The 24,252-nt window shown below is 42.8% G+C and overlaps 1 protein-coding gene across 5 annotated transcripts in view; it reads right to left on the reverse strand.

Moving 5' to 3' along the window:
• LOC147016448 (uncharacterized) overlaps nt 1-24,252 on the reverse strand; it is a 226,067-nt gene that overhangs the window by 184,216 nt on the left and 17,599 nt on the right. Inside the window, exon 1 of one of the 5 annotated variants that reach the window (XM_085845108.1) lies at nt 17,108-17,304. The exons of 2 other annotated variants lie outside the window; for them this stretch is intronic. In XM_085845108.1, coding sequence (XP_085701234.1) covers nt 17,108-17,171 — 64 coding nt within the window. In that variant the 5' untranslated portion in view covers nt 17,172-17,304. Of the gene's footprint in view, nt 1-3,190; nt 3,282-9,710; nt 9,839-17,107; nt 17,305-24,252 lie in introns of those variants that run through there. 2 more of the 5 variants (XM_085845109.1, XM_085845111.1) reach the window with 2 other exon arrangements.

The raw sequence follows: 24,252 nt of genomic DNA on the forward strand, positions 1-24,252 counted from the left end.
CTATATACCTGGTGTTGGCTTAATGGCTCGAGTGGTGGGCTTGGGATCCCAGGATCCTGAGTTCAAATTCTGCTCGGCTGTTGAATTAATACCAGATGGGGTTGACTCTGCCTATCATCCTTCTGAGGTTGGCAAAGTGAGTGCCAGCATGCTAATATCCTGTGTCGGAGTGGCGACCCATCCAGGATTGTGCCCAATAGCCAAGGAGTCTGCTTAGGCAGCACCAACGCTCTGCACAGAGTATGGTCCCGATGGATGGATGGATGGATGGATGGTGTTTGACCCCTATCTCTCAATGGTGAAGAATCACTTTAAAAATTCCTCGTATCCAGATCTGGATCTTAACCAAAATTGAATCCATTCACCCGTGTCACCTACCCAAAATTGTCCACCAAATTTCATCCAAATCCGTTCATAACTTTTTGAGATATCCTGCTCACAGACAGACACAGACAGACAGAGAAACAGGGACGAAAACATAACGTCCATCCACCTTCGGTAGTCGACGTCATAAGTGGAGATTAATTTCAGTACAGTGGACTTATTTGAAGTCGGACTCCATTTGGTAAAACGGGGAACATAAGGGTCAGGTCGTAAAGATTGGTGATGGAAGCTTTTGAAATTGGTCATGACTATGACGGATTAAAGTTATTTTGGGTGGAGGTTTGCAGTAATCATCATCATCAGGTGTCATCTCCGATCCGAAGATTGTTTTTTTATGGAATGCCATTGAAATCCATCTTCAGTAGATCTAACAAGCTTCATCCTTCGACTTCCTCATCCATTCCATCATCTAGCCTACCTGCCTATTTGCTTCTTCACCTTCCTCCTGTTCTTCTTCCATCAATCAGTAGACTCTTCTTTTGTAGGATCAGGTGACACACAACGTGGCCAAGATATATCAACCACCTCTTTGCTATTGTGCATCGAAGATATATTGTTACACCCACCATTGCAAATACCTGTTCAAAATCATTCTTCTTCCTCACGTCCACACTTCAAAAGCCTCCAGGCATTCAGACATGGTTTTTGAAATGGTCCGGGTTTACACCCTCGAGCGTGAATAATTGCATCGCCTGGAATCGAACGCTCGTGCTGGTTCAAGTATTTTATTTATTTATTTATTTTTAACATTAGGGCAGCAGTTTGCATGAGTTGGTACCATCGAGATGTCCGGTCTGGGTTGGGTCCCTGCCACGCTTCGACTCAGCTAAAAACTGACGTCATAATCGAGTGCTAGCAGGGGGCACCGCATCTCGGAGCACACAGGCTTGCCTATCCCAACTGATTACACCAATTATGATTAATCTCATACACTGTGTTGATGTTGCCATTGCCTATTAATGTCCTTTGTCCTGCAAACGACATATCGATCGACAAGCTCCTCCGCAAACCTAAAGCAATGTTAAAAAGGCCTTCCTTCAGTATGTGGATGTTAAAGATGCCAAAGTATCTCACAACAAAATTTGGCCGGTGTATATTGGTGGCACGCCCAAATTTTCTGCTGAAGGGTAACTATGATTAGCACTACTCACCACGCAGACATTTGACTCAATGCCAATCCATCCAGTTTGTATTTGGGTCTACTGTATACCTCAATCATAGCCAGTCATTTGACACCATTCTCCTCTTTCCACCGACTGTGCGGAAATTCCTGCCTCTTAGAAACCTCCACTTAAGCAACACACCCCATGTACAGGAAGGATAGCAAACATGTGACAAACTAAAGCTGTCCATTCAGACACATGCAGAGATGGTACTTTTCAACAAAAATAGATTGTCATCTCGATTTCTGTGCATTGCTGGCTCAGCTTACCAAGTGCTGCATTTTCGTTGTTTCCACCATCTTGAACTTGTAGAATCGGTGAATGTAACAAGTAGTACAATAAGTGAGAAACTGACGTTGCCACACACAGAAAAGTGTGCCATTAATGTTTGACGTGGTAAATCTGGCCGAGAGCAAGATGGTGATCAACCCCCCAAAAAAATCCCACACACTCACCTCACCTCTCCTCTCCTCTCCTCTCTCTCTCCCTCTCTCTCTGAAAGCAATGTCTGCAAACCCTGCAATCAATTTTCTAATTGAACCACTTGAAAAAGTTGTCACCCAAACTGGTGGGCCTCACCATCAGACATGATCTTTCTTGGACAAATCATATTTCCGAGATGGCCTCCAAAGCCAGCCGGCGACTCGGCATCCTTCATCGTGCGAGGTAATTCCTTGGCCAATCTGAACATTTGAAAACCTATGACGCCTTCATTAATTTAACAAGAAGAGGGTTAATGGAGCTTTATGGAGTACTGCTCTCCCCTTTGGGCTGGCACCCCTGCCTCACACCTTGCCCTTCTTGATGCCTTCGGAAGGAGGCCCCCAAAATTATTGGGATCTCCCACGATGAAGCTGAGTGTCTCGGACTGTCACTTTTACATTACGGACTGGTTGGTGGCCTCTCTCTATTCTGGTGCCTCCTTTTTGGTCTTATACCCTCTGCCCTCTCTTGGCTCTGTCCCTCCCAGGTTTCTGCAGGGTGCACACAGTCTGACAGTAACCCTCTTCATATTAAGCTCCAAAAATCCAGGCTCACTGCTCACCTTCACTCATTTGTTCCTCTTTTCTCTCACCTGTAGAACCAACTTACCCAGTCTGTTAAGTCCTATTCTTCCCTCCAGGGCTTCAAGACAACTGTTCACTCATGCCTCAGGTCATCCCCCATCCATACTCGTGATCTCTTCCCACCATCAAATGACTTCATTTCTAAGCACTCCCTGTTTTTTCCAGGTTATCATGATTTTCACTCTCTCGACCACCTCTTTCCGTTTGGCAGTGGTCAGTTGGTTTGCTCTTTTTCTGGTTTAGAAGTTGGAAAGATGACCATAACCAAGTTAATGTCCCATCCCCCTCCTGTATTTTTATTAAACCTCGGTTCGAGGTCTTTCTACTCACTCAATCCTCCAACCCTCCCCAGCAAATCCAGGACACCATGTGTTCTTTCAGTAACCCCCACCTGTTTCGATTCATAAAATGGGGTGGTGACGTTTGAGACTTTGAGGGAGATGCAACTACAGACATAATGAGGAAAAGGGAAATCTCAAAATGGGAGACAAGTTAGACCAAAGGGGCAATGGAGGTGAGTAAATAGCTTAGACTTTAAAAGATGGATGAAATGTGGGAGAGACAAGACGTGCACACCTGACCGTGTGAAGCTGAAGTTAGACGCGCCGTGGAAACAGCCACGAGATCAAGATGGCACGAGAGGAAAAGGTGATCGAGAGACCGTCAATACCTGTGAAGTGAAGGAACATAAAGTCTTGTGCCCTTTGCCATAAAAAAGTGACATGAACGATGCTGACGGTGTTGGAATTACTAATGTCTGTGAGTATATGCCAAGTGTGCCACGAGGCCTCTGGCATACAGCACCGGCCATGTTCCATGGCAAGATGTCCAAACGTCTCGCTGGAAGGAACTTGGCACGGTACAAAAGACCGAGTCAGCATCTGATCTCTGATGTCAGTTTTACAACGTACGATGTCCCAACAAACACACCAATGTGCCGAATGGTTTGTCAAAGATGGTCCAGAGACTCTTTAATTGTGAACAATATATTTTGAAAATTAGCAAACAATTGTACTTGGAAAAAAAATGTTTGTTTATCCTAATTAAACCCGAAGTGATATTCTCACGCTTGTATGACATTTTATTGGTTCACAAGATAACACCGAGTCAAGAATAAAAGGAAATGGAAGCCTTTGAAAGAAAGGCCGCATGAACATGGCCGGAGAAATTATTTTGATCTTCACTGAGGTTCAAGGGATCCATCCATACATTATTAAATACGAGCAAAAGTACGCCTCCGCAGCACGACGGGAAAAATATTAATTAATTAATCATTTTAAATTATTTCATGGACTTTTAAAAAGTTAATTGTGTTGTATTCTTGGTTTCACTCAGAGCCAGAGCTGTGAGAAACTTATACTGCCTACCGCAAAATGGTGGTGCAACGTTGGGTGGCGGAGGTTGGGTTTCCCCAAAAAGAGCATGCAATATCCTGCTTACGAAATAAAAATTGGCATCAACATTGTTACCTCCGACCCGAAGATGGACGAAGGTTACGTTTTCACACTGTTTATCTGTCTATCTGTCTGTCTGTCTTTGAGCAGGATATCTCAAAAAGTTGTGCATGGATTTGGATTAAATTTGGTGGACAGGTTGGGAGTGTGATACGGACAAATTGATTCGATTTTGGTTAAGATCCGGATTCAGATTGGAGAAATTTTAAAATTTTGTTTAATACTTCAAAACGAGCCGGGAGGCGGCGATGGTTCGTGGGCATTATTGAACAATGCCACAATAGGTACAATTGAGTTAGTGGAAGCTTTTGAGGAAGCCCTACCGTAAAAACCTATCTCTTCCGTCAAAATTGACCAAATCAAATCGGATTTTTTTTATATGTTGTACTTATGGACATTACGCACAGCTTCTAGGAAATTAAATTGCGAGAAAAACAAATCGAGGGAAAAAAGTTAAAGTGGGCATAGCTCCACCCACAAGTTGCATAGGACGCCCCTCATACAAAAAGACACAACCAGACCATGATATCTAGCTTGTGTCCAAGTTTCATCAAGATCGCATCAAACATCACGGAGCTATGCTCTGGAGAGAGTCACAAACAGACAGATACACAGACACAACGAAAATAGTGGTCACTGCTGGCGCCCGTGAACCAATTGAGAGATGGGGCCAAAACGATATACAACATGGTATGGCAAAAAGTTGTGGATGGATTATGACAAAACTCGGTGGTTGAGTTGGGTACGTGACAAGAACAGGCCGATTTGATTTTAGTTCAGATCCAGGTGTAGATCCCACCTATCAGTGGGATACAAAACGTAAACTGTTCAACATAGCAGGGGTATATGCTCTACTGTTCTAGTTAATGCCTGTTCTCCCTTAATTTCAAAATTAAATGTTGAGCTTTTCAAATGCAGCACAGGAAGCGGCTGCCGTAAACAGGAGACAGACAAATGCACGGACAAGCACCACTGTTCACAATATATAATGGATTACTTCCCTTCCAAGGAACTTCAACACAGAAAGAGACTATTCAGCCCATCAAGCCTGTACAATGGTTGCCAACCTTTTAAAGTTTCTCCATGTTCTTTCATTTTTAAATGTTGAGCATCAAGCAAGTGAGCAACACACACCATTTTTAAAGTCTTTCATTTAACCAATGACTTGTCGGGGTTTGAACCGCCAACTCCTGGAATCAGAGCAGATGCTCAAACTCAAATTACTTGGTCGAGTCGATGACGTAATTCGTTGGAACAGTCATCGAGTATTCAATTTAACTTCATATTGGAGCTCTTTAAAGTTTATTATTAAATGTTATTTTTAGGTCACAATGATAAATGGAGGTTTACTTTAATTAAATGATCGCCTTGCTTTGTTCTTTGTTCAAAGACTGCATACTTTGTTCAAAGACTTTCAGTATAGGCTACTGTTGTTAACAACGTTGACATGCTTTGTTCAACTTTGTGATATTCCTCAGGTCATATCTTAATACAATGCACTGTTAAACAAACCGATTCCATGTTGTATTTATACATTTAAAATGTGTCTCGAATGGGATCATATTCTCCTTCTGATTGAATGTTCAGGTATGCGTGTGGAGTTTGTCAGACAAAATGCAGGAATCGACCGCCAGAAGCAGGAGACAGACAGACACACGGACAGACGCCACAGTTCGCATTATATAATGTAAGGGAAATGAGTGTTGCTCCATTGATTGTAAACCAAAAAAGATTATTTGGTTGGTGGGTGGTTGGCGTTTCCACCCTGAATCTTACTGCTTTGACTAAGAGTATAATAATCTCACCAAATGCGTCACCATTCACACGGGCATAAAACTGTTCATTCTTGAAATGGATGAGGACCTATTCTTTAATCCTCATGGTTCACCGTTTGATCCAGGTGTCCAATAAACGAGCTCATGTAGACACAGACCTCTGTAATCTTCATCTTCCATTTTGACTGCAGTGTCATTTTTACACCAAAGTGTAATCACACAATGCCAGCCAATCTCTAACAGCATTTCATTGGATGTCCTGTTTTAGACATTATTTGAGGAGAAACTGAGTGACTTGTGCAAAAGAAATGAAGGCTACAAGCACTCAAAAAATAATATACTGTTGGACCCCACTATTTGCAGATTCGCTATTTGTGGACCTCGTGTGTTTGCGGGTCATAAAGTGTGACCTGCTTCAACATTCACGTTTCACGTATTCACGTTTGTATTTTTTTAAAGAACAATGCCCTGACATTTGAGGATTTTACATTCGCGTTTCACATATTTGCGTTTCACGTATTCGCGGTTTTTTAATATCTGTTTTTCTTAAATTTTTAAAAGAACAATGTCCCGATATTTGTGGTTTTGACATTCGCGTTTTACATATTCGCGCGTCACATGTTCACGGTTTCTTGATATTTGTTTTATTAATTTTTTTTAAAGAACAATGTCCCGATATTTGTGGTTTTGACATTCGCGTTTCACGTATTCGTGTTTCACATGTTCGTGGTTTTTTAATATTTGTTTTATTAAATTTTTTTTAAGAACAATGTCCCGATGTTTGTGGTTTTGACATTCGCGTTTTACATATTCGCGTGTCACATGTTCACGGTTTCTTGATATTTGTTTTATTAATTTTTTTTAAAGAACAATGCCCTGACATTTGAGGATTCTACATTCGCGTTTCACATATTTGCGTTTCACGTATTCGCGGTTTTTTAATATTTGTTTTTCTTAATTTTTTAAAAGAACAATGTCCCGATATTTGTGGTTTTGACATTCGCGTTTTACATATTCGCGCGTCACATGTTCACGGTTTCTTGATATTTGTTTTATTAATTTTTTTTAAAGAACAATGTCCCGATATTTGTGGTTTTGACATTCGCGTTTCACGTATTCATGTTTCACATGTTCGTGGTTTTTTAATATTTGTTTTATTAATTTTTTTTAAAGAACAATGTCCCGATATTAGTGGTTTTGACATTCGCGTTTTACGTATTCGTGTTTCACATGTTCGTGGTTTTTTAATTTTTTTTTTATTAATTTTTTTTAAAGAACAATGTCTCGATATTTGTGGTTTTCACATTCGCATTTCACATATTTGCGTTTCACGTATTCGCGGTTTTTTAATATTTTTTAAGAACAATATCCCGATATTTGTGATTTTGACATTCGCGTTTCACATATTCGCGTTTCACATGTTCGCGGTTTTTTAATATTTGTTTTATTAATTTTTTTAAAGAACAATGTCCCGATATTTGTGGTTTTGACATTCGCATTTCACATATTTGCGTTTCACGTATTCGTGGTTTTTTAATTTTTTTTTTTTTTTTTTTAAAGAACAATATCCCGATATTTGTGGTTTTGACATTCGCATTTCACATATTCACGTTTCACGTATTCGCGGTTTTAAAATTTCTATTTTGTTAATTTTTTTAAAGAACAATGCCCCGACATTTGTGGATTCGACATTCACGACATTTTTCAGGAATGTATCCCCTGCTAATAGCGCGGACCAACAGTACTGTAATATAGCCAAAGAACACTCAGGGTATTTAAAATGTATGGCTCAGAATAGAATATCGTTAATACATCAGCAAGAGACTTATTGTGCTTCAAATACTGACAGTCCGTTGAATGGAGGCCAAGACAATCAAATGGTACACCATTTAATGAGATGAGGCAAGAGTGAAATGTACTGGAACTGGATGAATGCATGAACAGCAAGAAAGAAGAGATCAATAAACTATAACAAGAAACAACCTGGAAGAGGAAACTTAAAAAAAACAAAATGGTGGTAATTGTTTTGTTCATTTACAGGAGCGAGGTTCATGGAAGTTTAAGATAGATCTCACAGTGGGACAAACATCAAGGGAATGAATAAACAGGATGAAAGGAAATGGAGGAGGGTAGGAAACACTGAGACGAGCAATGAAGATGGTTGGGTAGGCAAAGGTTAATGGGTGGTCATAAAGATCATGGGTCAGAATGGGTTCAGAAATGGATGGATCAAGGGACGGAATTGTGTGTGTGTGTGTGTGTGTGTGTGTGTGTGTGTGTGTGTGTGTGTGTGTGTGTGTGTGTGTGTGTGTGTGTGTGTGTGTGTGTGTGTGTGTGTGTGTGTGTGTGTGTGTGTGTGTGTGTGTGTGTGTGTTAGATAGCTCATTAAAGAGTTTAGGGTGGGGGATCCAACAGACCTTTTATTGGTTATGAAATCGAGGTTTGTGGAAGAGCAATGTGGTAGAGGTTAAAGGGTAACATACTGACAATGGTACGGTAGGGGAACAGGTAGATACAAACAAGCAGGTCAATGGATGAATGAGGAAAGCTGAGTGGAGAAAAGAAGAGAATTACCTCCAAGTAAGAAGGGTGTGCGTGGTCAAGGGTAATGGGTCATTCTCACATAACTGACAGAATCAGGAGGTGGTAACATTAGAAAATTCTTTGAACAAGATTAAAATTTTCAGGTTCGAATGTGGCAAATGGGACGTAGTTTCAGGTGTATTTGATGAAAGCAGCGCTGAATTACCTCTCATTTAGCCGATTTTTCACCGCGATTTCACTGCTTTATGACCGTCGAGTCATTACCGTAATGGAAATGAAAGGTCTTGTATATCAGACAATGATGTTTTCAAGAGACGTCAAAGATGCCAAGAGTATTCTCTCTCCATCATGTTTATTGAGAAACAATTAGAAAAAGTTGTCATCAATAAGAAATCAATATCACCATGTTTGATGAGGAATCGTGGACATAAAGTGAACAAATCATTACCGTAACACATCATCATTACCGTAATGAAACTAAAACGTCGCGGTAATGGCGTTGCGGTAATGTTACGGTAATGTTGCAGTAATGGTGTTGCGGTAATGGCGTTGCGGTAATGACGTTGCGGTAATGGTGTTAGGGTAATGACGTTATGCTAATGATGTTATGGTAATGGTGTTGCGGTAATGGTGTTGTGGTAATAGTGTTAAGATAATGGTGTTACGGCAATGGTGTTAGGGTAATGATGTTATGGTAATGATGTTGTAGTAATGGTGTTAGGATAATGACGTTATGGTAATGACGTTATGGTAATGGTGTTAGGGTAATGATGTTATGGTAATGACGTTACGGTAATGATGTTAAGGTAATGGTGTTGCGGTAATGGTGTTACGGTAATAGCGTTGCGGTAATGGAGTTGCGGTAATGGTGTTATGGTAATGGTGTTGCGGTAATGGTGTTGCAGTAATGTTACGGTAATGGTGTTGCGGTAATGACGTTATGGTAATGACGTTACGGTAATGATGTTATGGTCATGACGTTATGGTAATGATGTTGCGGTAATTGTGTTGCGGTAATGACGTTACGGTAATGATGTTGCGGTAATGATGTTATGGTAATGGTGTTGCGGTAATGATGTTATGGTAATGGTGTTGCGGTAATAGTGTTACGGTAATGACGTTATGGTAATGACGTTACGGTAATGACGAAATCAACATACAACGCCTCGGAGTGACCAGACCGGGAAGCAGACACACCATGAATTGTCAAAAACTTTAGCATTTAAAAACATTCTCGACGTTCATGAACATATCTGTTGAAATTCATATGTATGGTCAATCGGACATGTACGGTCATGACGTTAAATAAGCACACAGACTCACCTTGCCAAGCTTTGAGGAGTTTTTTGCACCCAAACTGCACCGACCAAGCTTGAAAAACAATTCCAAAATGGCGGGACAAGAACCGAACGGCGCGTCGCGTCACGTCACGTCACGTCACGTCACGTCACGTCACGTCACGTCACGTCACGTCACGTCACGTCACGTCACGTCACGTCACGTCACGTCACGTCACGTCACGTCACGTCACGTCACGTCACCGCTTGATTGGCTCACAGTTCTAACATTCACCGGAAGGGCGTTTTCGTGCAGGAAATGACGTAATTGAGTGACGGGCACAAAATTTAGTGCATTGCAAAACTTGTCCAGTTCTCGACGGAATTTACACTCGAATACAGGAGATATTGAATGAAGAAAAGACCCGACATGAATTCTCGTAAAATTCGGAGAAAATTATTGTCGCTTTTTTTGGGACATGAACAACATGGTACTGTGGGTACTGTGGGTATTGTGGGTACTGTGACTGAAAAAATACCATCAGACTGAGAGAACAAACTCATTTTTTCCTATATATTGTAAATTTTATGATCTTAAACGACGGGATTATTTGAACGCCGCCCGGGGCAAAGATATATGGTCCATAACTTGGCCGAAAATACCTGAAATTTCATGAAATGAGGCCACTCAAAGACATGTCACATCAATCTGTCAATTATGAGAGAATAACCCTAATATCGTGGGTGTTGATAGAACATGAGAAGAGATGCCAGTGGACTCGCCATCTAAGAAACACTGGAGGGAAGAGCGTGGCTGCACCAACTCAGAGAGGTGACCCAAAAAGTGGAGGGAGGTGCGGAATAGGAACAATGAGTACGGCTGGGCACAAAGCTTGAATTTTGGAGGGATAACAAGAATGGGGTTTCCTGGAAGAATGTGTGCGTCTCAGGGACGAACAGAGAGCCGAGAGCAGAAGGAGCAAGACTTGAAGAGAAGCAACAGAAAAGAGGTCACAAACCCACGTATACAATCTGCTCCGCTCTAGGATATGCCGATGATGTTGGAAAGCTTTCAATGTCACGGCATCCGGGGGTAGATGATGCGAAAGGAGGGAGAGAGAGAGAGCCACGCGTAAGGGCTGTATTCCAATAAGCAATTGACAAAGACCTTGTACATGATGAAAAGTTCAGATTTACCAAGGAAGGACTCGGAATGATGGAAGACACCTAGTCTCTCATGTCCAGGTATTAAGGCAAGCTTTGGTTTTGATGTTGTCAGGTAAAGATGATGATGATGATGATGATGATGATGATGATGATGATGATGATGATGATGATGATGAAGCCCAGAAATTTGAGGAGTTGAACCTCTTCCGGTGACTGAGCAAGAAAGCAAATAGGTGCTTTCACGAGATGACCCTCCTTCGACAAACACGGTGACAATACAATACTAACCTGGATTGAACACCAACTTTGGCAAATGTGCCGAGGGTACCCAGGGTCAAATCATGGGCACAACCTCCCCCAACCCTCCAACCCCTGAGTAAAGCAATTCTCAATATGTATGTGTTTGTATGTCTGAAAATCAAGAACTTGGCACGCGATTAGCAATCAGCAAGCCATCATATTAAACATACACCTCCTGGAGACTCCATCACTCCAAAACCATGAAACCTAGCAGCCTTAAACTTTGCAAATTGCATGCATACTAAGGGAATTCCAAGGAAGTGCTCGAGTGAAAATTGGGTGTTTGAGTTCATTGAAACATCCCTTTTGAAAATAATTAACGGCCTTATTTAATTATATCATTTATCAAGTGATGCTCAGGAACCTCACTCTGCATGGGGTCGAAAGGCATGTTCTGGGTAACCTCGCTGGGGTCTGAAGCCGCCATGTTTTTAGGCCTGCTCAACTATGCCTTGACTTGGAACAGGCTGCAATGATTTCTTCATGAGAAAATTCTTTTGTTTTTTTTTTTACTTTCGTCACTGATATTATGGAATGCCTGATCATCATATGCACAAATCACTGGATACATTGCAATGCTTATAAACGCCTGGAGACGCCAGCGTTTGTGACTGTATTTCATTTCCTCCCATGCCATGATGCTGAGAATCTCTTAAACTAAGAAGAATTACAAAATTTAAGCTCCAGAGTTAAATTTAACAGGAGTTCTCACTTCTTAAAAAAAAAAGTGTTCATTTCTCCAATTCAGACATATTTGACATTTTGGGATTCTACAAGAGGTGTATTGTTTAATATGATGGTTCGGTGATTGCTAATCACATGCCAATCGATCGGAAGTTGCTACAAGGTAGAGGTACATTCAATTCTAATTTTATATGACTCGGTGTGCTTTACAAAGGATATATGGTTTCTCTTCATGAGTTTCAAAACAAAATATATTTGATAACACCCGATTTCCGAGTCGTTTTCCATATCAATGTGTTTTCTGAATTACAGAGCCAAAGTTTTTTCACCTGCCACATGATGATTGGCAGCACATCTCTTTGAAATGTCAATGTAACTGCAACGTTGTTTTTTTTTAATTTGTAAAATGAAATTCCCCCAAGACAAGGGGGAAAACTACTCATGTTTTTTGGGTTGTATACAGTACGACCTGGAGTCGGTAATCACATTCCAATCAGCCGATTTCCGAAAAATTGCCGATATTGGCCAAGCACTAATACATATCGTGTGTGTGTGTGTGTGTGTGTGTGTGTGTGTGTGTGTGTGTGTGTGTGTGTGTGTGTGTGTGTGTGTCCAGATGGTGGTTATGTCTGGATGGTGGTTATCTCCATATGTGTCTGGACGGTGGTTATGTCCGGGCAGTGTTCATCTCCAGACGTGTCCAGATGGTATTTATCTCCAGATGTGGCTGGACGAGAATTTGTCTCCAGTCGTGTCTGGGTGGTGTTTTTGTTCGGATGGGAGTTTGGCATCAGACATGTCTGGGCAGTGTTTGTCTCTGAACACCTTGGTTCCGGACAGGTCCAGGCGGTGTTTGTCTCCGGACGTGTCCGGGCGGAGAGTTTGTCTCCGGACGGTGCATATCTCGGGATGTGTCCAAGCAGTGTTTGTCTCCGGACTGTGTTATCTCTAGGCAGTGTTTCTAGTATGACTGGTAGAAATTGGATTTCAGACATTATTTTCTTTCCATCTTCACTGTTATTCCATGCAGATTCATTTTGATAAGACAGTATGAATCGTAATTAATGCTCCACCACAGGTATGCCTTCCCTTCGTCTCACCTCATGCTGGTTTGCCTTTCCCCACCCCTCCTCACTCTCCGTCCATCCTCGCTCCCCCATCCCTCCTTACTCCCTCTCCATCCTCTCTTTTCCCCCTCCACCTCCTCTCTCTCTCCCCCCAACCCCTATCCCTCCCTCTACCTCTCTTTCTTTCACCTAACCTGCATCACCTAACTCACCATTTTGAACCATTTACCAGACCCCGCTCCTGCCCACTTCTCAGTTCACGGAGCTCTCCTGCCTCCCTCGGACAGGCATGACTATATGCTGTCCTGGTATGTAATGGAGGCATTAATTTACCGATGCAGTGGCAATTGAACAGTAATGGTGAATATTGACTCAGGGCTTTCCATTGGATCGGGGGGGGGGGGGGGGGGGAATAAGGGGTGGGGAGAAGTGAAAGAGGACAAATTTACCCAAACGAAGCGTGGAGGAGGGAAGACAGCATCTTTGTACACATAAAAACGACACATCCTATATCACAATTAAAATTTCAACAGATGTCAAGGCTCATGGAACAGCTGAGTGACAGAGGAAGAAGGAGTGAAGGAATTCACATTGTGACAACAGGGCAGACGGGAACAATGAACACAATTGGATCGAGTCGAAGAGATCACAGACGGACACTGGAGATGATTTTTTTAAAATGCAGCTGCCACTTTATAAGACTGGAGTGAGCAGTATGACTGGAGAGATCATGGAGGAGACTTCCACAGCTGGGGAAAAGATGGGCAAAGGAATACAAGGGAGCTGTTTTGTTAGCATGCAGCAGTCAGTAAATGGGACAGGTTAGTGTTAGTGGGAGAAGGAAGCATGAGAGGGTAAGTGGAGCGAGTATACAGAGAGAGGATAGAAGTCTGAGAAGCCCACGACCTGCTCGTGGCAGAAAAGGAACAGATCCTGATTGACAGCCAATGTCAAAGATGGACAATCTGACGGCTGATTGGAGAAATCAAAGATTGACTCCAGACTACCACTTTGACAATACATGGTGAGACAGAGAGAGACACAGAGAGAGACAGAGAGACAGGAGACAATGACAAACTAGTATTGTAATGTTCATGATATGAATACCGTAGTCCACTTACAAAGGTAATGCCCTGCAGATCTAACCAGAGACCTTTGCACCTGTATGATAAGGCTCACACATAGCCGAATGACACATTGATCAGCCAAGACAGGTGTAGAATCTGATGGAACTAAGAAGAACAGTTTCTTGTCACAATGCTTTCATGTGGAGCTCCATGGAGTATGGCTCCCCATTCTCAGCAGGCGCTCCTGCTTCCAACCTTCCTCTTGAAGCAGTCGAAAGCAAGGCCATCATCACCAATGGAATCTCAAGACAGGAGGCCCATCCCAGGAAGTGTCATTCTCTAACCAACGGCAAGTTTGTAGGTTCTCTATTTCATACAAATTTGTAGCTGGCTTTGCTTCCCCTGTCCTCCCCTCCGCATGCCCTCATAAACCCTGGCCGGCATATCCTCCTCAAGTCTAGTTCTCCTCACTTCAGTGTTTCAAATGCACCACCCATCAGTCATCACTACCTCATGCGCTCACCCATGATCTCTTCCTCGCTCGCTGATTGTTTCACATGCTGATCCTCTTTTTTTTGTGTTATTCCTCCTTCTGTCTGTCAATCCCACAACCCAACTCCCACACCCTTTGGTAGTCTGTGAACCTGCTGCCGTCTTGTCATTTCGCTCCTCCATGAGACTCGACCCTTTTATAAAAAAAAAAAAGAAGAAGAGGCAACTCATGAAGACAAAGATAAGAGTTCAAACTCATCCACGCTCTGTCAACCTTCATCCAAAGTGGAAAATGAAGAACAGAGACAATGTACACTGTGTTTTCTCAAAACGAGCAGCAGCAAGTAGCATCTCCTCTCGGAAGATGAACAAGATTTGAAGGTGACAGTTTGCCCAACGTGTCTGTTTATACGTCACATGAGGACATTTACATCATATATGAATGCTGCCGTTTCCATGGCTTCAATGATACCATTGAGGCAGGAACAAACGTTACCCTGGATACACGACCGGGTATCCAGGAAGTTAACGTAGATAGATGTATCACAGCTGCTCTCAGTTCAAATTATGATCATGTTGTGAGAATTTCAGATAGTACACTTCAGTTCAATCCACTCGATCATAAAAAAAAAAATTGTGATATTAAAGCTCAAAATGAAATTCTTCCCTCCAATCGCATAAACTTCCCTCCAAGCGCATGTCTTGTCTATCCAATCTTGGACAATTTGATGATATATAATGATATAATGGCAAAAGGCCTGAAAATATTCCTACAGAAGCTGGTAATGAAGATTGTTGCATGAATCTCCTTTTATCATTTCACCCACGTAGAAATTCCCAGCAAGGTACCAAAAGTAAGAGCAAAGGGTAATATGGAGGTGGAAGTGTGGGAGGGGGATGTTGGTGGGGGGAGGGGGGGCATGTATATGAGAGGGAGAGCAGGGAGAGAGAGGAGAGCATGGTTATTATACTCATGTTACATGTAGAAATCATGATAAAATTAACAATGTACATCATTTCCTCACATTCTTATAATTACTTTTCAATTGGAAGATTTTTATGTGCGTGAAAATTACCCGAAAGGATTTAAAGAGACGGGTGTGAAAAATAAATAATTATAAAAATAAATAAGCAAATATGGTATCGACCTTGAATGGAAATGAGCTATGTGAGTCGGGGGAGGGGGGAGTCAGGGATGCAAGACAAGGAGGGAAAGAGACAAAGAGAGACATAGATGGAGAAGGGGAAGGAGAAAGAGGGAATGTGAGATGCAGATGCCAAATTCCATCTGCCCCCGTCTCACTGCTGCCTCGGAATTTCAATTTCCACAAAGTCTATAGCTCTCTCTGTCGACTTTCCCCTCCGAACCCGCCTCCATCCCCTCTCCCGCCTTTCCTTGTCTGCACAACACCTGCCTACTGTATGGCTGCCTCTCTCTCTCTTCTACAACTTTGCAAGTGCTTGTCTATCTGTGAATTGTACGAGAATGTCAATAATATCTTGTAATTAGCTCAGACAATCCTCCTCTTTTACCTTCTCGCTCAGACTCAGCCTCTCCCTTTACCTTCTCCTCCTTATCCCACCTCTGTCACCAAAAACTCGACATCGCATCCTGCCCCCTCCCCCCAACCAAACTCCCTTACCCTCCCTCCTTCTTCCCCTCCACATCCATCAATAATATTATGATTATATGTTATGTATTTTACTGCGATTGTGTATTATTTCCATTTCAAATGAACTCAGGCACCACCGGGAAAATAAACAGACCAAGGAAGATAATTAGCAAAACAGAGAGTCTCACTGAGGAACGAGCGAGCAGCAAATATGTGCTTCCAGCCTGCTGCTCCCCATCCACCCGACTTCCTCTGCCAAATCAAATAATCTTCTGCTCTATCAAACTTACTAAAGACCCCACCACCTCCACCTCTTTTCCACCCCTTCACAGACCTTTCCTCCTCCCCCCCCCCCCCCAGTCAAATTCTTCACACACTCGTGCCAAGACCCCCATTGCGCTCACAAACCATCTCTTTTTCCTAATCTGTTACTCTGCCTCTTCTGCTTTGCTCCACCCTCTGTTCCCTCTCCACCCTCCCAAATAACCCTCCCCCTGCTACTAAGGCACACCCCTTCACAAACTTCTCACCATCACCTCTATTTGCCACCCACCCTCGCTACAACAAACTCTTTCACCCCCTGACCCCCCTGACCCTTTTTACTCTAAATGACACTGCTAATTTTTTTTTTATCTGACATTGTCCTCACATCACTTCCATGTCCCAATTCCTTCAGACAAGCTCATCCCATATATTTCTGCCTCAGGGTCCACTTATCCTACACACCAACAGAAAAAGGCAAAATTACAACAAAAATACATACGGTGAAGCAACATTGCACCAAGAGCACAAAATGGAATTCCAATCAAAATAATAATAATAATAATAATAATAATAATAATAATAATTAATCATTCTTGATCCAAGAATAAGATTCTCAAAGTTTCATGAATCCAAGAATAAGTGGCATCCATCACTATAGCAAATTACAGCGAGAACCCAGATAATAGCCGGTAAATAATCATAAACTCATGCAGAACTCATGGGTATGGAGAGTGAAAGAGAAATGAGACGACAAGCAAGAGAGACATGGACAAAAATTGAGAGACAAACCTCCATACGCAGTTAAGAAGAGAGAAGACAGAGAGAGAAAAAGAAGCATTTTTCTCTCTTTCATTCTCTCTCTCCCTCTTTTTCTCTTCCCTTTGGCCCTCTCCTGCTCTCCCGGTCTCTCTCTCTCTTCCCTCTCTCGTTCTCGGCGGTACGAGTGGAGTGCGGAGAGAAGGGGGAGACGGGGAGGAGGGGAGGGAGAGCCGGAGGAGGCAGGTTTGTGGCCAAAGCTGGAACCTGCTGGGAAAGTTCCATAACCTCGAACTGGGTCGTCACTTGAGGTTTTGAGAACCACTTGCACCACATGTACCACATGCAACCAAGTACGGTCAGCAGTTTAAACCTGCAGGCGCATCAATTGGCTGATGACAACGAATAATCTGTTGTTCACATAAAATGTGTCGTTTGAAATCAACCTGGCCTGTTCAGTTTCCCTGAAATGAATTTGCAAAACAATTGTTTTATATTTATAATCTTTATGCTCGACGAGCAAACCAACAAGTACAATTTCCCTTCTGCGTGTGTGCGTGCCGGTCCCACAAGTCCCAGAGCATTTCATTATAATAACAACGGCAATTGTCGGCAAGAGCACAGGTTAACCTCACATGCAGGGCTTCCCTGCCTGGAGGAAACTCGACTTTTATTGATTCCGAGGAATGCTGCGGAGACTCGCTTTGGAGTGAAATGGGATTGGGGGACGATGCGATGGGGTTGGATCGGGGGGAATAAGAATAATACCGAGTCCGCAACGATACGGTGTAATAAAACTCCAAAATTTGAGCGAAGTCGATGGCGTGCCACCACAAATGCCCATACCTCCCACCCAAAGCAAAGTTGAAAGATGGTTAAAAAAATAAAGTTATCCCAGGAATTGTTTTTCCTGTTTTGACCCCGCTGTGACCCGCTGTGACTTGGGGGCATGAACCGGGGTTCAAATTTTTTTTAAATCCTTACATATTTCATGCGGCCCCCAATGGTGATTGCACATAGAAAGTTTCATTTAAAAATGTTTAAAATGTGCCTGTAATTGCATTGTTGTTGTTTTTGGGGGGGGGGGGATTTCACCTTTTGACCCTGCCCCAGGGGGGCAGGGTCAAAATGATAACTGTTCTTGAATCTTCTTGCCATGTGGTGATCATAACGAACAAGTTTGATGAATTTCTGCACAACCGTTTAGGAGGAGATAGCGTGATGGACAGACGGACAGACAGAGCCGATTACAACAAACCCAAAAAATTTTTCAAAAATCGTGGAGATAACAATGGACAATGTAAATACATGTGACTATTGAAAAGGTATGCAGGCCAATTAATTTCATCAAAAAGCCAGGGTTTTGAGATGAATACCGGTTCGTATCGATTACATTGAGATCACCGAACGGCTGATTGAAACACAGCTAGTCAGGTGGTCCATTACCTGTCCTGCAGCAATCCTCTACTGCAGATCCAGCCTGGGGTAACAGGTACACCCTGAATATCCATGGGGTTACAAAACATCATGCACGCGCTAGAGTATTCCGAAGGAAAATTGGTGCGGATCACAAATCATCTTTCGGAATACAGTACTGTACTCCTTTCAAAAGGGACGATTGGTGGTTTCCAGTAAAAGTGGCAGGGCATTAAACATGGCCAAAGGTAACGGCTTGGCCAAAATGCTGAGTTACACTTTTTGAGCCGCAAGCAAAATAAGGTGAAACGGAGAGGATTTATGGATCCAAAACAAGCTCTCCTTTCTCCATTGTAATTGTGTCATATGTTCCGGGAGCGATGTGGAAGCATTCGCTTCGTGGGGGTAACGTCTCTTCCTATCCAACTCTCAGTCCCCCAAATTATATTCCGACCTTCCACACATCCCACCTTGTAGGTCCCAGGTACAGAACCATCGTAGAACGGTACAGACACTCGAGAAACACATCAGTCAAAAATTTGGGAAGGTAACAAAGGCACACGGATTCCCAATGGATTAAAATAAATAAATAAAACATAATCATGAAAACATTTCAAAATTCACAAAACCTGCTCTTGGTGATTGGGAATATTGGACTGGGAGTCTGGGATTGAACTGTGAACTCCACATGCTGGTTGTATCATTGCTGATGCTAGTCTTCTGTGCACTAGGAGATAGGAAATTTGATTTGTTCAGTTTTCCAGCATAGATCATGGGATCTTCAAGGTTCACCTACGACAGGTGCTGGCACGCGAGTCCTCTGGCCCGATGTCCTCCAACACATCGATTCCTCGCTCGGCATCAGAAACACGAGGATGACAGCTAATAGCTGGGTCAGGATTCAAACCCAAGCTAGATAGCTCGGAGATGAGCGTACGTACCGATAAGTGTTATCGTGCCAACCAAGCAAACCGATAAATAAGCCCAGGGTTGTGAATTTTTTTAGATATTTTTTTTTATCAACAAATGATTTTTATGTGACAAGAACTGGCTAATAAAGCTAAGAGAGTAATGATGGAGCTGAAACTGCAATAACTCAAATCTTCCAACAGCAGACCGAGTACTGTCCATTCAGGATCAGGACTTGTCCAGACTTTCATTCATAACTGATAAAGTGAGAATATCAGTTATAACCGACAGGAAAGAAGAATGGAAAGAAAAGTCAGTATTTTAATATGACACTTGTAAACTATTCGATGAAGTGTGATTTTTGGTCAATCAGGTCCATCGGTTTCGAGCGGAGAGCCAATTGGAGCGGAGCGGAGCATCTGCTACGAATCAAAAGTGTTGCTGCTCTCGCAAAACCGCAGGTAGAATCGAATCTAACAAACGAGCCTCACACGATTCTCGATGTGGGGTTTCCTTTATGGGGAAGGAGAAAGGTAGCAAAGCATTATAGGAGAGACGTTCACACGTAGTTCGTGAAGACTTTAGAACGTGCAATTCCTGAAATATTTGGCTGAAAGTTCCTCGGTTTATTCCATCTCTTTTGGCATTCTTTTACCCAAACTTTTTCTTTCCTGGGAGTAGTTCTTTCTTTACCACACATGTGTTGCACTTGGTGTTAGTGATGCACATTAGAAGAGGGTTTTGGGGCAAGAGGAGAGCCGTCGCGCACAAGAGTCAAAGCGAAACTTCAGGGGATAACTGATACACATTGAACACTGTGGCACATCTCAGTTGTAACTGACACTCTCAGTTACTTCGTTGTGAACTAGAAGGGCACTCGGTCGAGCGGATACCTCCGCCACCCAATGCCTGATCCAGTCGAACATATCGGGCCCAATCACTCAGTGGTGAAGAATCACTAAAAAGTATCCAGATCTGGACTTGGATCTTCACCAAAATCTAATCAGTTTGTCCTTGTCACACACCCAACCTGCCCACCAAGTTTCGTCCGAATCCGTCCGCAACTTTTTGAGATATCGTGTAATATATTGTGTTTGGCCCAATCTCACGATGGTGGAATAATTTAAAAATTCTAGTATCCGGATCTGGATTTGGATCCTCACCAAAATCTCATGAGTTCGTCCTTGTCACACGCCCAACCTGTCCACAAAATTTCGTCCGAATCGGTCCATAACTATTTGAGATATCCTGCACACAAACAAACAGACAGACAAATAAACAAACAGGAAGAAGATGTCGTGCAGAGCACGCAACTTACAGAATCCAAAAAAACAATTAGACCTCAAAAATAATTGGTGGTTAAATTCAATGACCAAATTTGCAACTCCTCTTCAAATTTCAAGTGACTCGGATGAAAATTGACAATTTTAGAAAGTCGGCCTATGTTGACCTCAAAAATAATTAGTGGTTTAATTCAGTGACCTCATTTGCAAATCCTCTTCAAATTTCAAGTGACTCGGATGAAAATTGACAATTTTAGAAAGTCGGCCTATGTTGGCCTAAGTTGACCTCGAAAATAATTAGTGGTTTAATTCAGTGACCTCATTTGCAAATCCTCTTCAAATTTCAAGTCGTCAATGAGATGAAAATTGAGGATTTTAGAAATACCTCCTTAATTGTTGACATTTGGCCTATGTTGACCTCAAAAAGAACAGGTGGTTGAATTCAGTGACCTGAAATATAAATCCTCTTCAAATTTCAAGTCAATCGGATGGTATTGAGGATTTCATAAATACTGTACCACCTTAGTTGTTGACCTTTGGCCTATGTTGACCCCAAAAAGAATTGACTGGTTGAATTCAGTGACCTGAAATATAAATCCTCTTCAGATTTCAAGTCAATCATATGAAAATTGACAATTTTAGAAATTCGGCCTATGTTGACCTTTTGGTCGATGTTAACCTCAAAATAATTTGTGGTTGAATTCAGTGACCTGATCTGAAAATCCTCTTCAAATTTCAAGTCAATCGGATGAAAATTGAGGATTTTAGAAACCTCACCTGCAGGAAGTTGTTGACTTTTGATCTATGTTGACCTTTTGACCTCAAAAACAAGAGGCTTCATGCTTATGACAAACTCTACAATGCGGTGAAGTTTCGTGAAGATCAGTTTTAAATTGTGACGTGATGGTGACAAACAAACAAACAGACAGGGTTAATATACAATATTAATATCGCAACACCACCATTTTTCGTATCGGCTCCAGCTTTTGTGCTTCCAAAGGGGGATCTTCCAATGTTTGTGTGTGGGAGGTTGGGCTGCATCCATTGTTGGAGGTTTTGAATGTAACAATCAGTCTTAGTCCCGCTGCACACCAGCAGACGATCGCCGACACGACACAACAAGACCGTCCATGACAAATTGAGTGCAATTTTGGTTTATCGGAGACTGTCGTACTCCAAGGGACACTGTTGGAAAACAAAATGGCAACGAAGAAGAAATGAGGAGGGTGGAACGTCTGAGTGCTGATCCGTCGATATTCGTGCTGGTCCGTCGCCTCCAGGCTGAGTCAACCCCACCTGGTATTAATTCAACAACCAAGCAGAATTTGAATTCAAGACCCGAGGATCCCAAGCCCACCACCCTAAGCATTAAGCCAACATCAGGCATCTCGTCTAAGTGTAGTGTAATTGTGATATTTGATAGGCGTCACACCCCGACCCAGCCGGTCAAGACTCTCCTCCTCTTCCTCCTCCTCCAAGTTGTCATGGCGAGCAGACCAGAGGACCAATTTACAGCCACGGACGGGTCCAGTTCCTGGACACAGCCCGCCTCTTCCCACCAGCTTTGCCGTCATTACCACCTCTGTCTCTCTGTCATGGGGCGATCCATTAGACCCGATAAGGACATCGATGTTTAAGGATCTCGTTCATTTGTTTGGTTTTGTGGGCGCGTATCGGTAGTGGGTTAAGGGTTTTCGATTACGTACTTGATTGCGATTACTCCCTTGTGTTTCCTTCCCCCGTGCCATTTCTTCATTAAACCCACTTGGTCTCGGGTGATTTGTGGTTGTCATGATTCTCCATCGCTGGTTTTAAAAAAAGACCTGTTAACGGATATTTGGCCACGGCCAGTCAACACCATGTACCCACATCACGTCACACATTAGGCTCACTCGGCCTCATTTGAACACAACGTGCGACACCCCATCGGCGTAACACTGGTTCAGTTTGGACTTCCAATTCGCATGGTATCATGGCTTTAAAACAAGTGATCCGGCAGGGGAGACCTCAAAGCGATCGACCATTACGGTCATGTTGATACGACTCATACCGGGAAACTGGAGCGAACGGCGACCATCACAATCGTAAATATCATCATTTTAAACTTATCCTCTGCATTCACAAGCCTTAGCTATGGTCTTCCTATCGTTGTGAAGAAGCACCCAAACCAGATATGGTGTCTCCCTCAAGGAAGTCTGCTTGGACGGAATGGATCAGGATGCAACAGGACAAAAGGGACAGCAGAGAGACAGCAGGGAAACACCAACAGCAGAATTGAAGGCCAAGATAGAGGGAGGTAGACAAACAATGGGTGTGGGGAGGGATGAGGGGGCCACGAGAGGATGCTTGGGATGGACAAGATGGATACACAAGGAAACCTTCCGGAGGAAAAACTGGAAATTTTGAAGAAGGTGGATGGTGGACCGTGTGAGCCATTCAGAAATCTGGGGTGAGGGGACAAAACATGGGGAGAGGGAAGGGGGTGCAAGACCAGAAAGGAAGTGGTAGAAGACAGAGAGACCACCGGCCCATCTGTGATGGCAAAATGATTGGCCCACAAACCCACGTGACGGCATGGCAGTGACAACTGAGTGCTGCCTGATCGGTGGAGCCATGCCGTAACCGATGGAAGTGCGGACACTGTGGGCATGGATGCAGGGGAGGTGATAAAAGGGACCGCGCACAGGGGCAGAGAGTGAGTTGGAGAAGGACACAAGGAAATCAGACGCAGGTGGAGGCCATTCGGCCCATCATGCCTTCGCCACATAAACACCACAACAATTTATCAACACAAGATCAAAACATGAAAAATGCAAAATGTTTTTTATTATTATTAATGTGTTTTTTTGTCATTTTTTTGTAGTTTTTGTTGTTTAAAATTTTTTTATTTTCCAGCGGAGGGGCAAGGGCATAGACGGTCTTGGGTAAAAAAAAAACACACATCAACCACACAGCACTCCGTACACACGCACGCAATCACCGATCAATGCTCAAGCTACCTAAAAGTCCTGTCAACATCCCCATACCCCTCTATCTCCATAACTTCCAGGTACCTATCTAATTCTACTTTAAACTTATCTACTGTTTCTGCTGCCACTACCTTTCCAGGGAGACCATTCCATACATTATCTACTCTCTGAGTGAAAATCCCCTGCTAAACTACTGTCTTGACTCCCCTCTTCTTTACTCTCAGACAATGGTCCCTGGTCCTATCACTATCTACTGTGTTAAATAATTCATCTGTACTAATTTTATCTCTACCTTTCATTATCTTAAACATCTCCATCATATCTCCTCGTAACCGCCTCCTTTCTAGTGTATAAAGCCCGGTCTCCTCCAGCCGCTCCTCATAGCTGAGTCTAGCTCGGCCCGGAATCAATCTGGTAGCCCTGCACTGAACTTTCTCTGGATGGCATCGATGTCCTTCCTGAGTTGCGGTGACCAAAACTGCACACAATACTCCAGATGTGGCCCTCACCAAATTCCTGTACAATGTTAACACCACCTCTTTTGATTTATAAATGATTCCCCTCCGAATACAGCCTAAAACCATATTTGTTTTACCTATAG

The sequence above is a fragment of the Eptatretus burgeri genome, chromosome 11 (genome assembly GCF_056783735.1).
Source record: "Eptatretus burgeri isolate ZD-2024b chromosome 11, Ebu_testis_v1, whole genome shotgun sequence".
NCBI classification, from domain to species: Eukaryota; Metazoa; Chordata; class Myxini; order Myxiniformes; family Myxinidae; genus Eptatretus; species Eptatretus burgeri.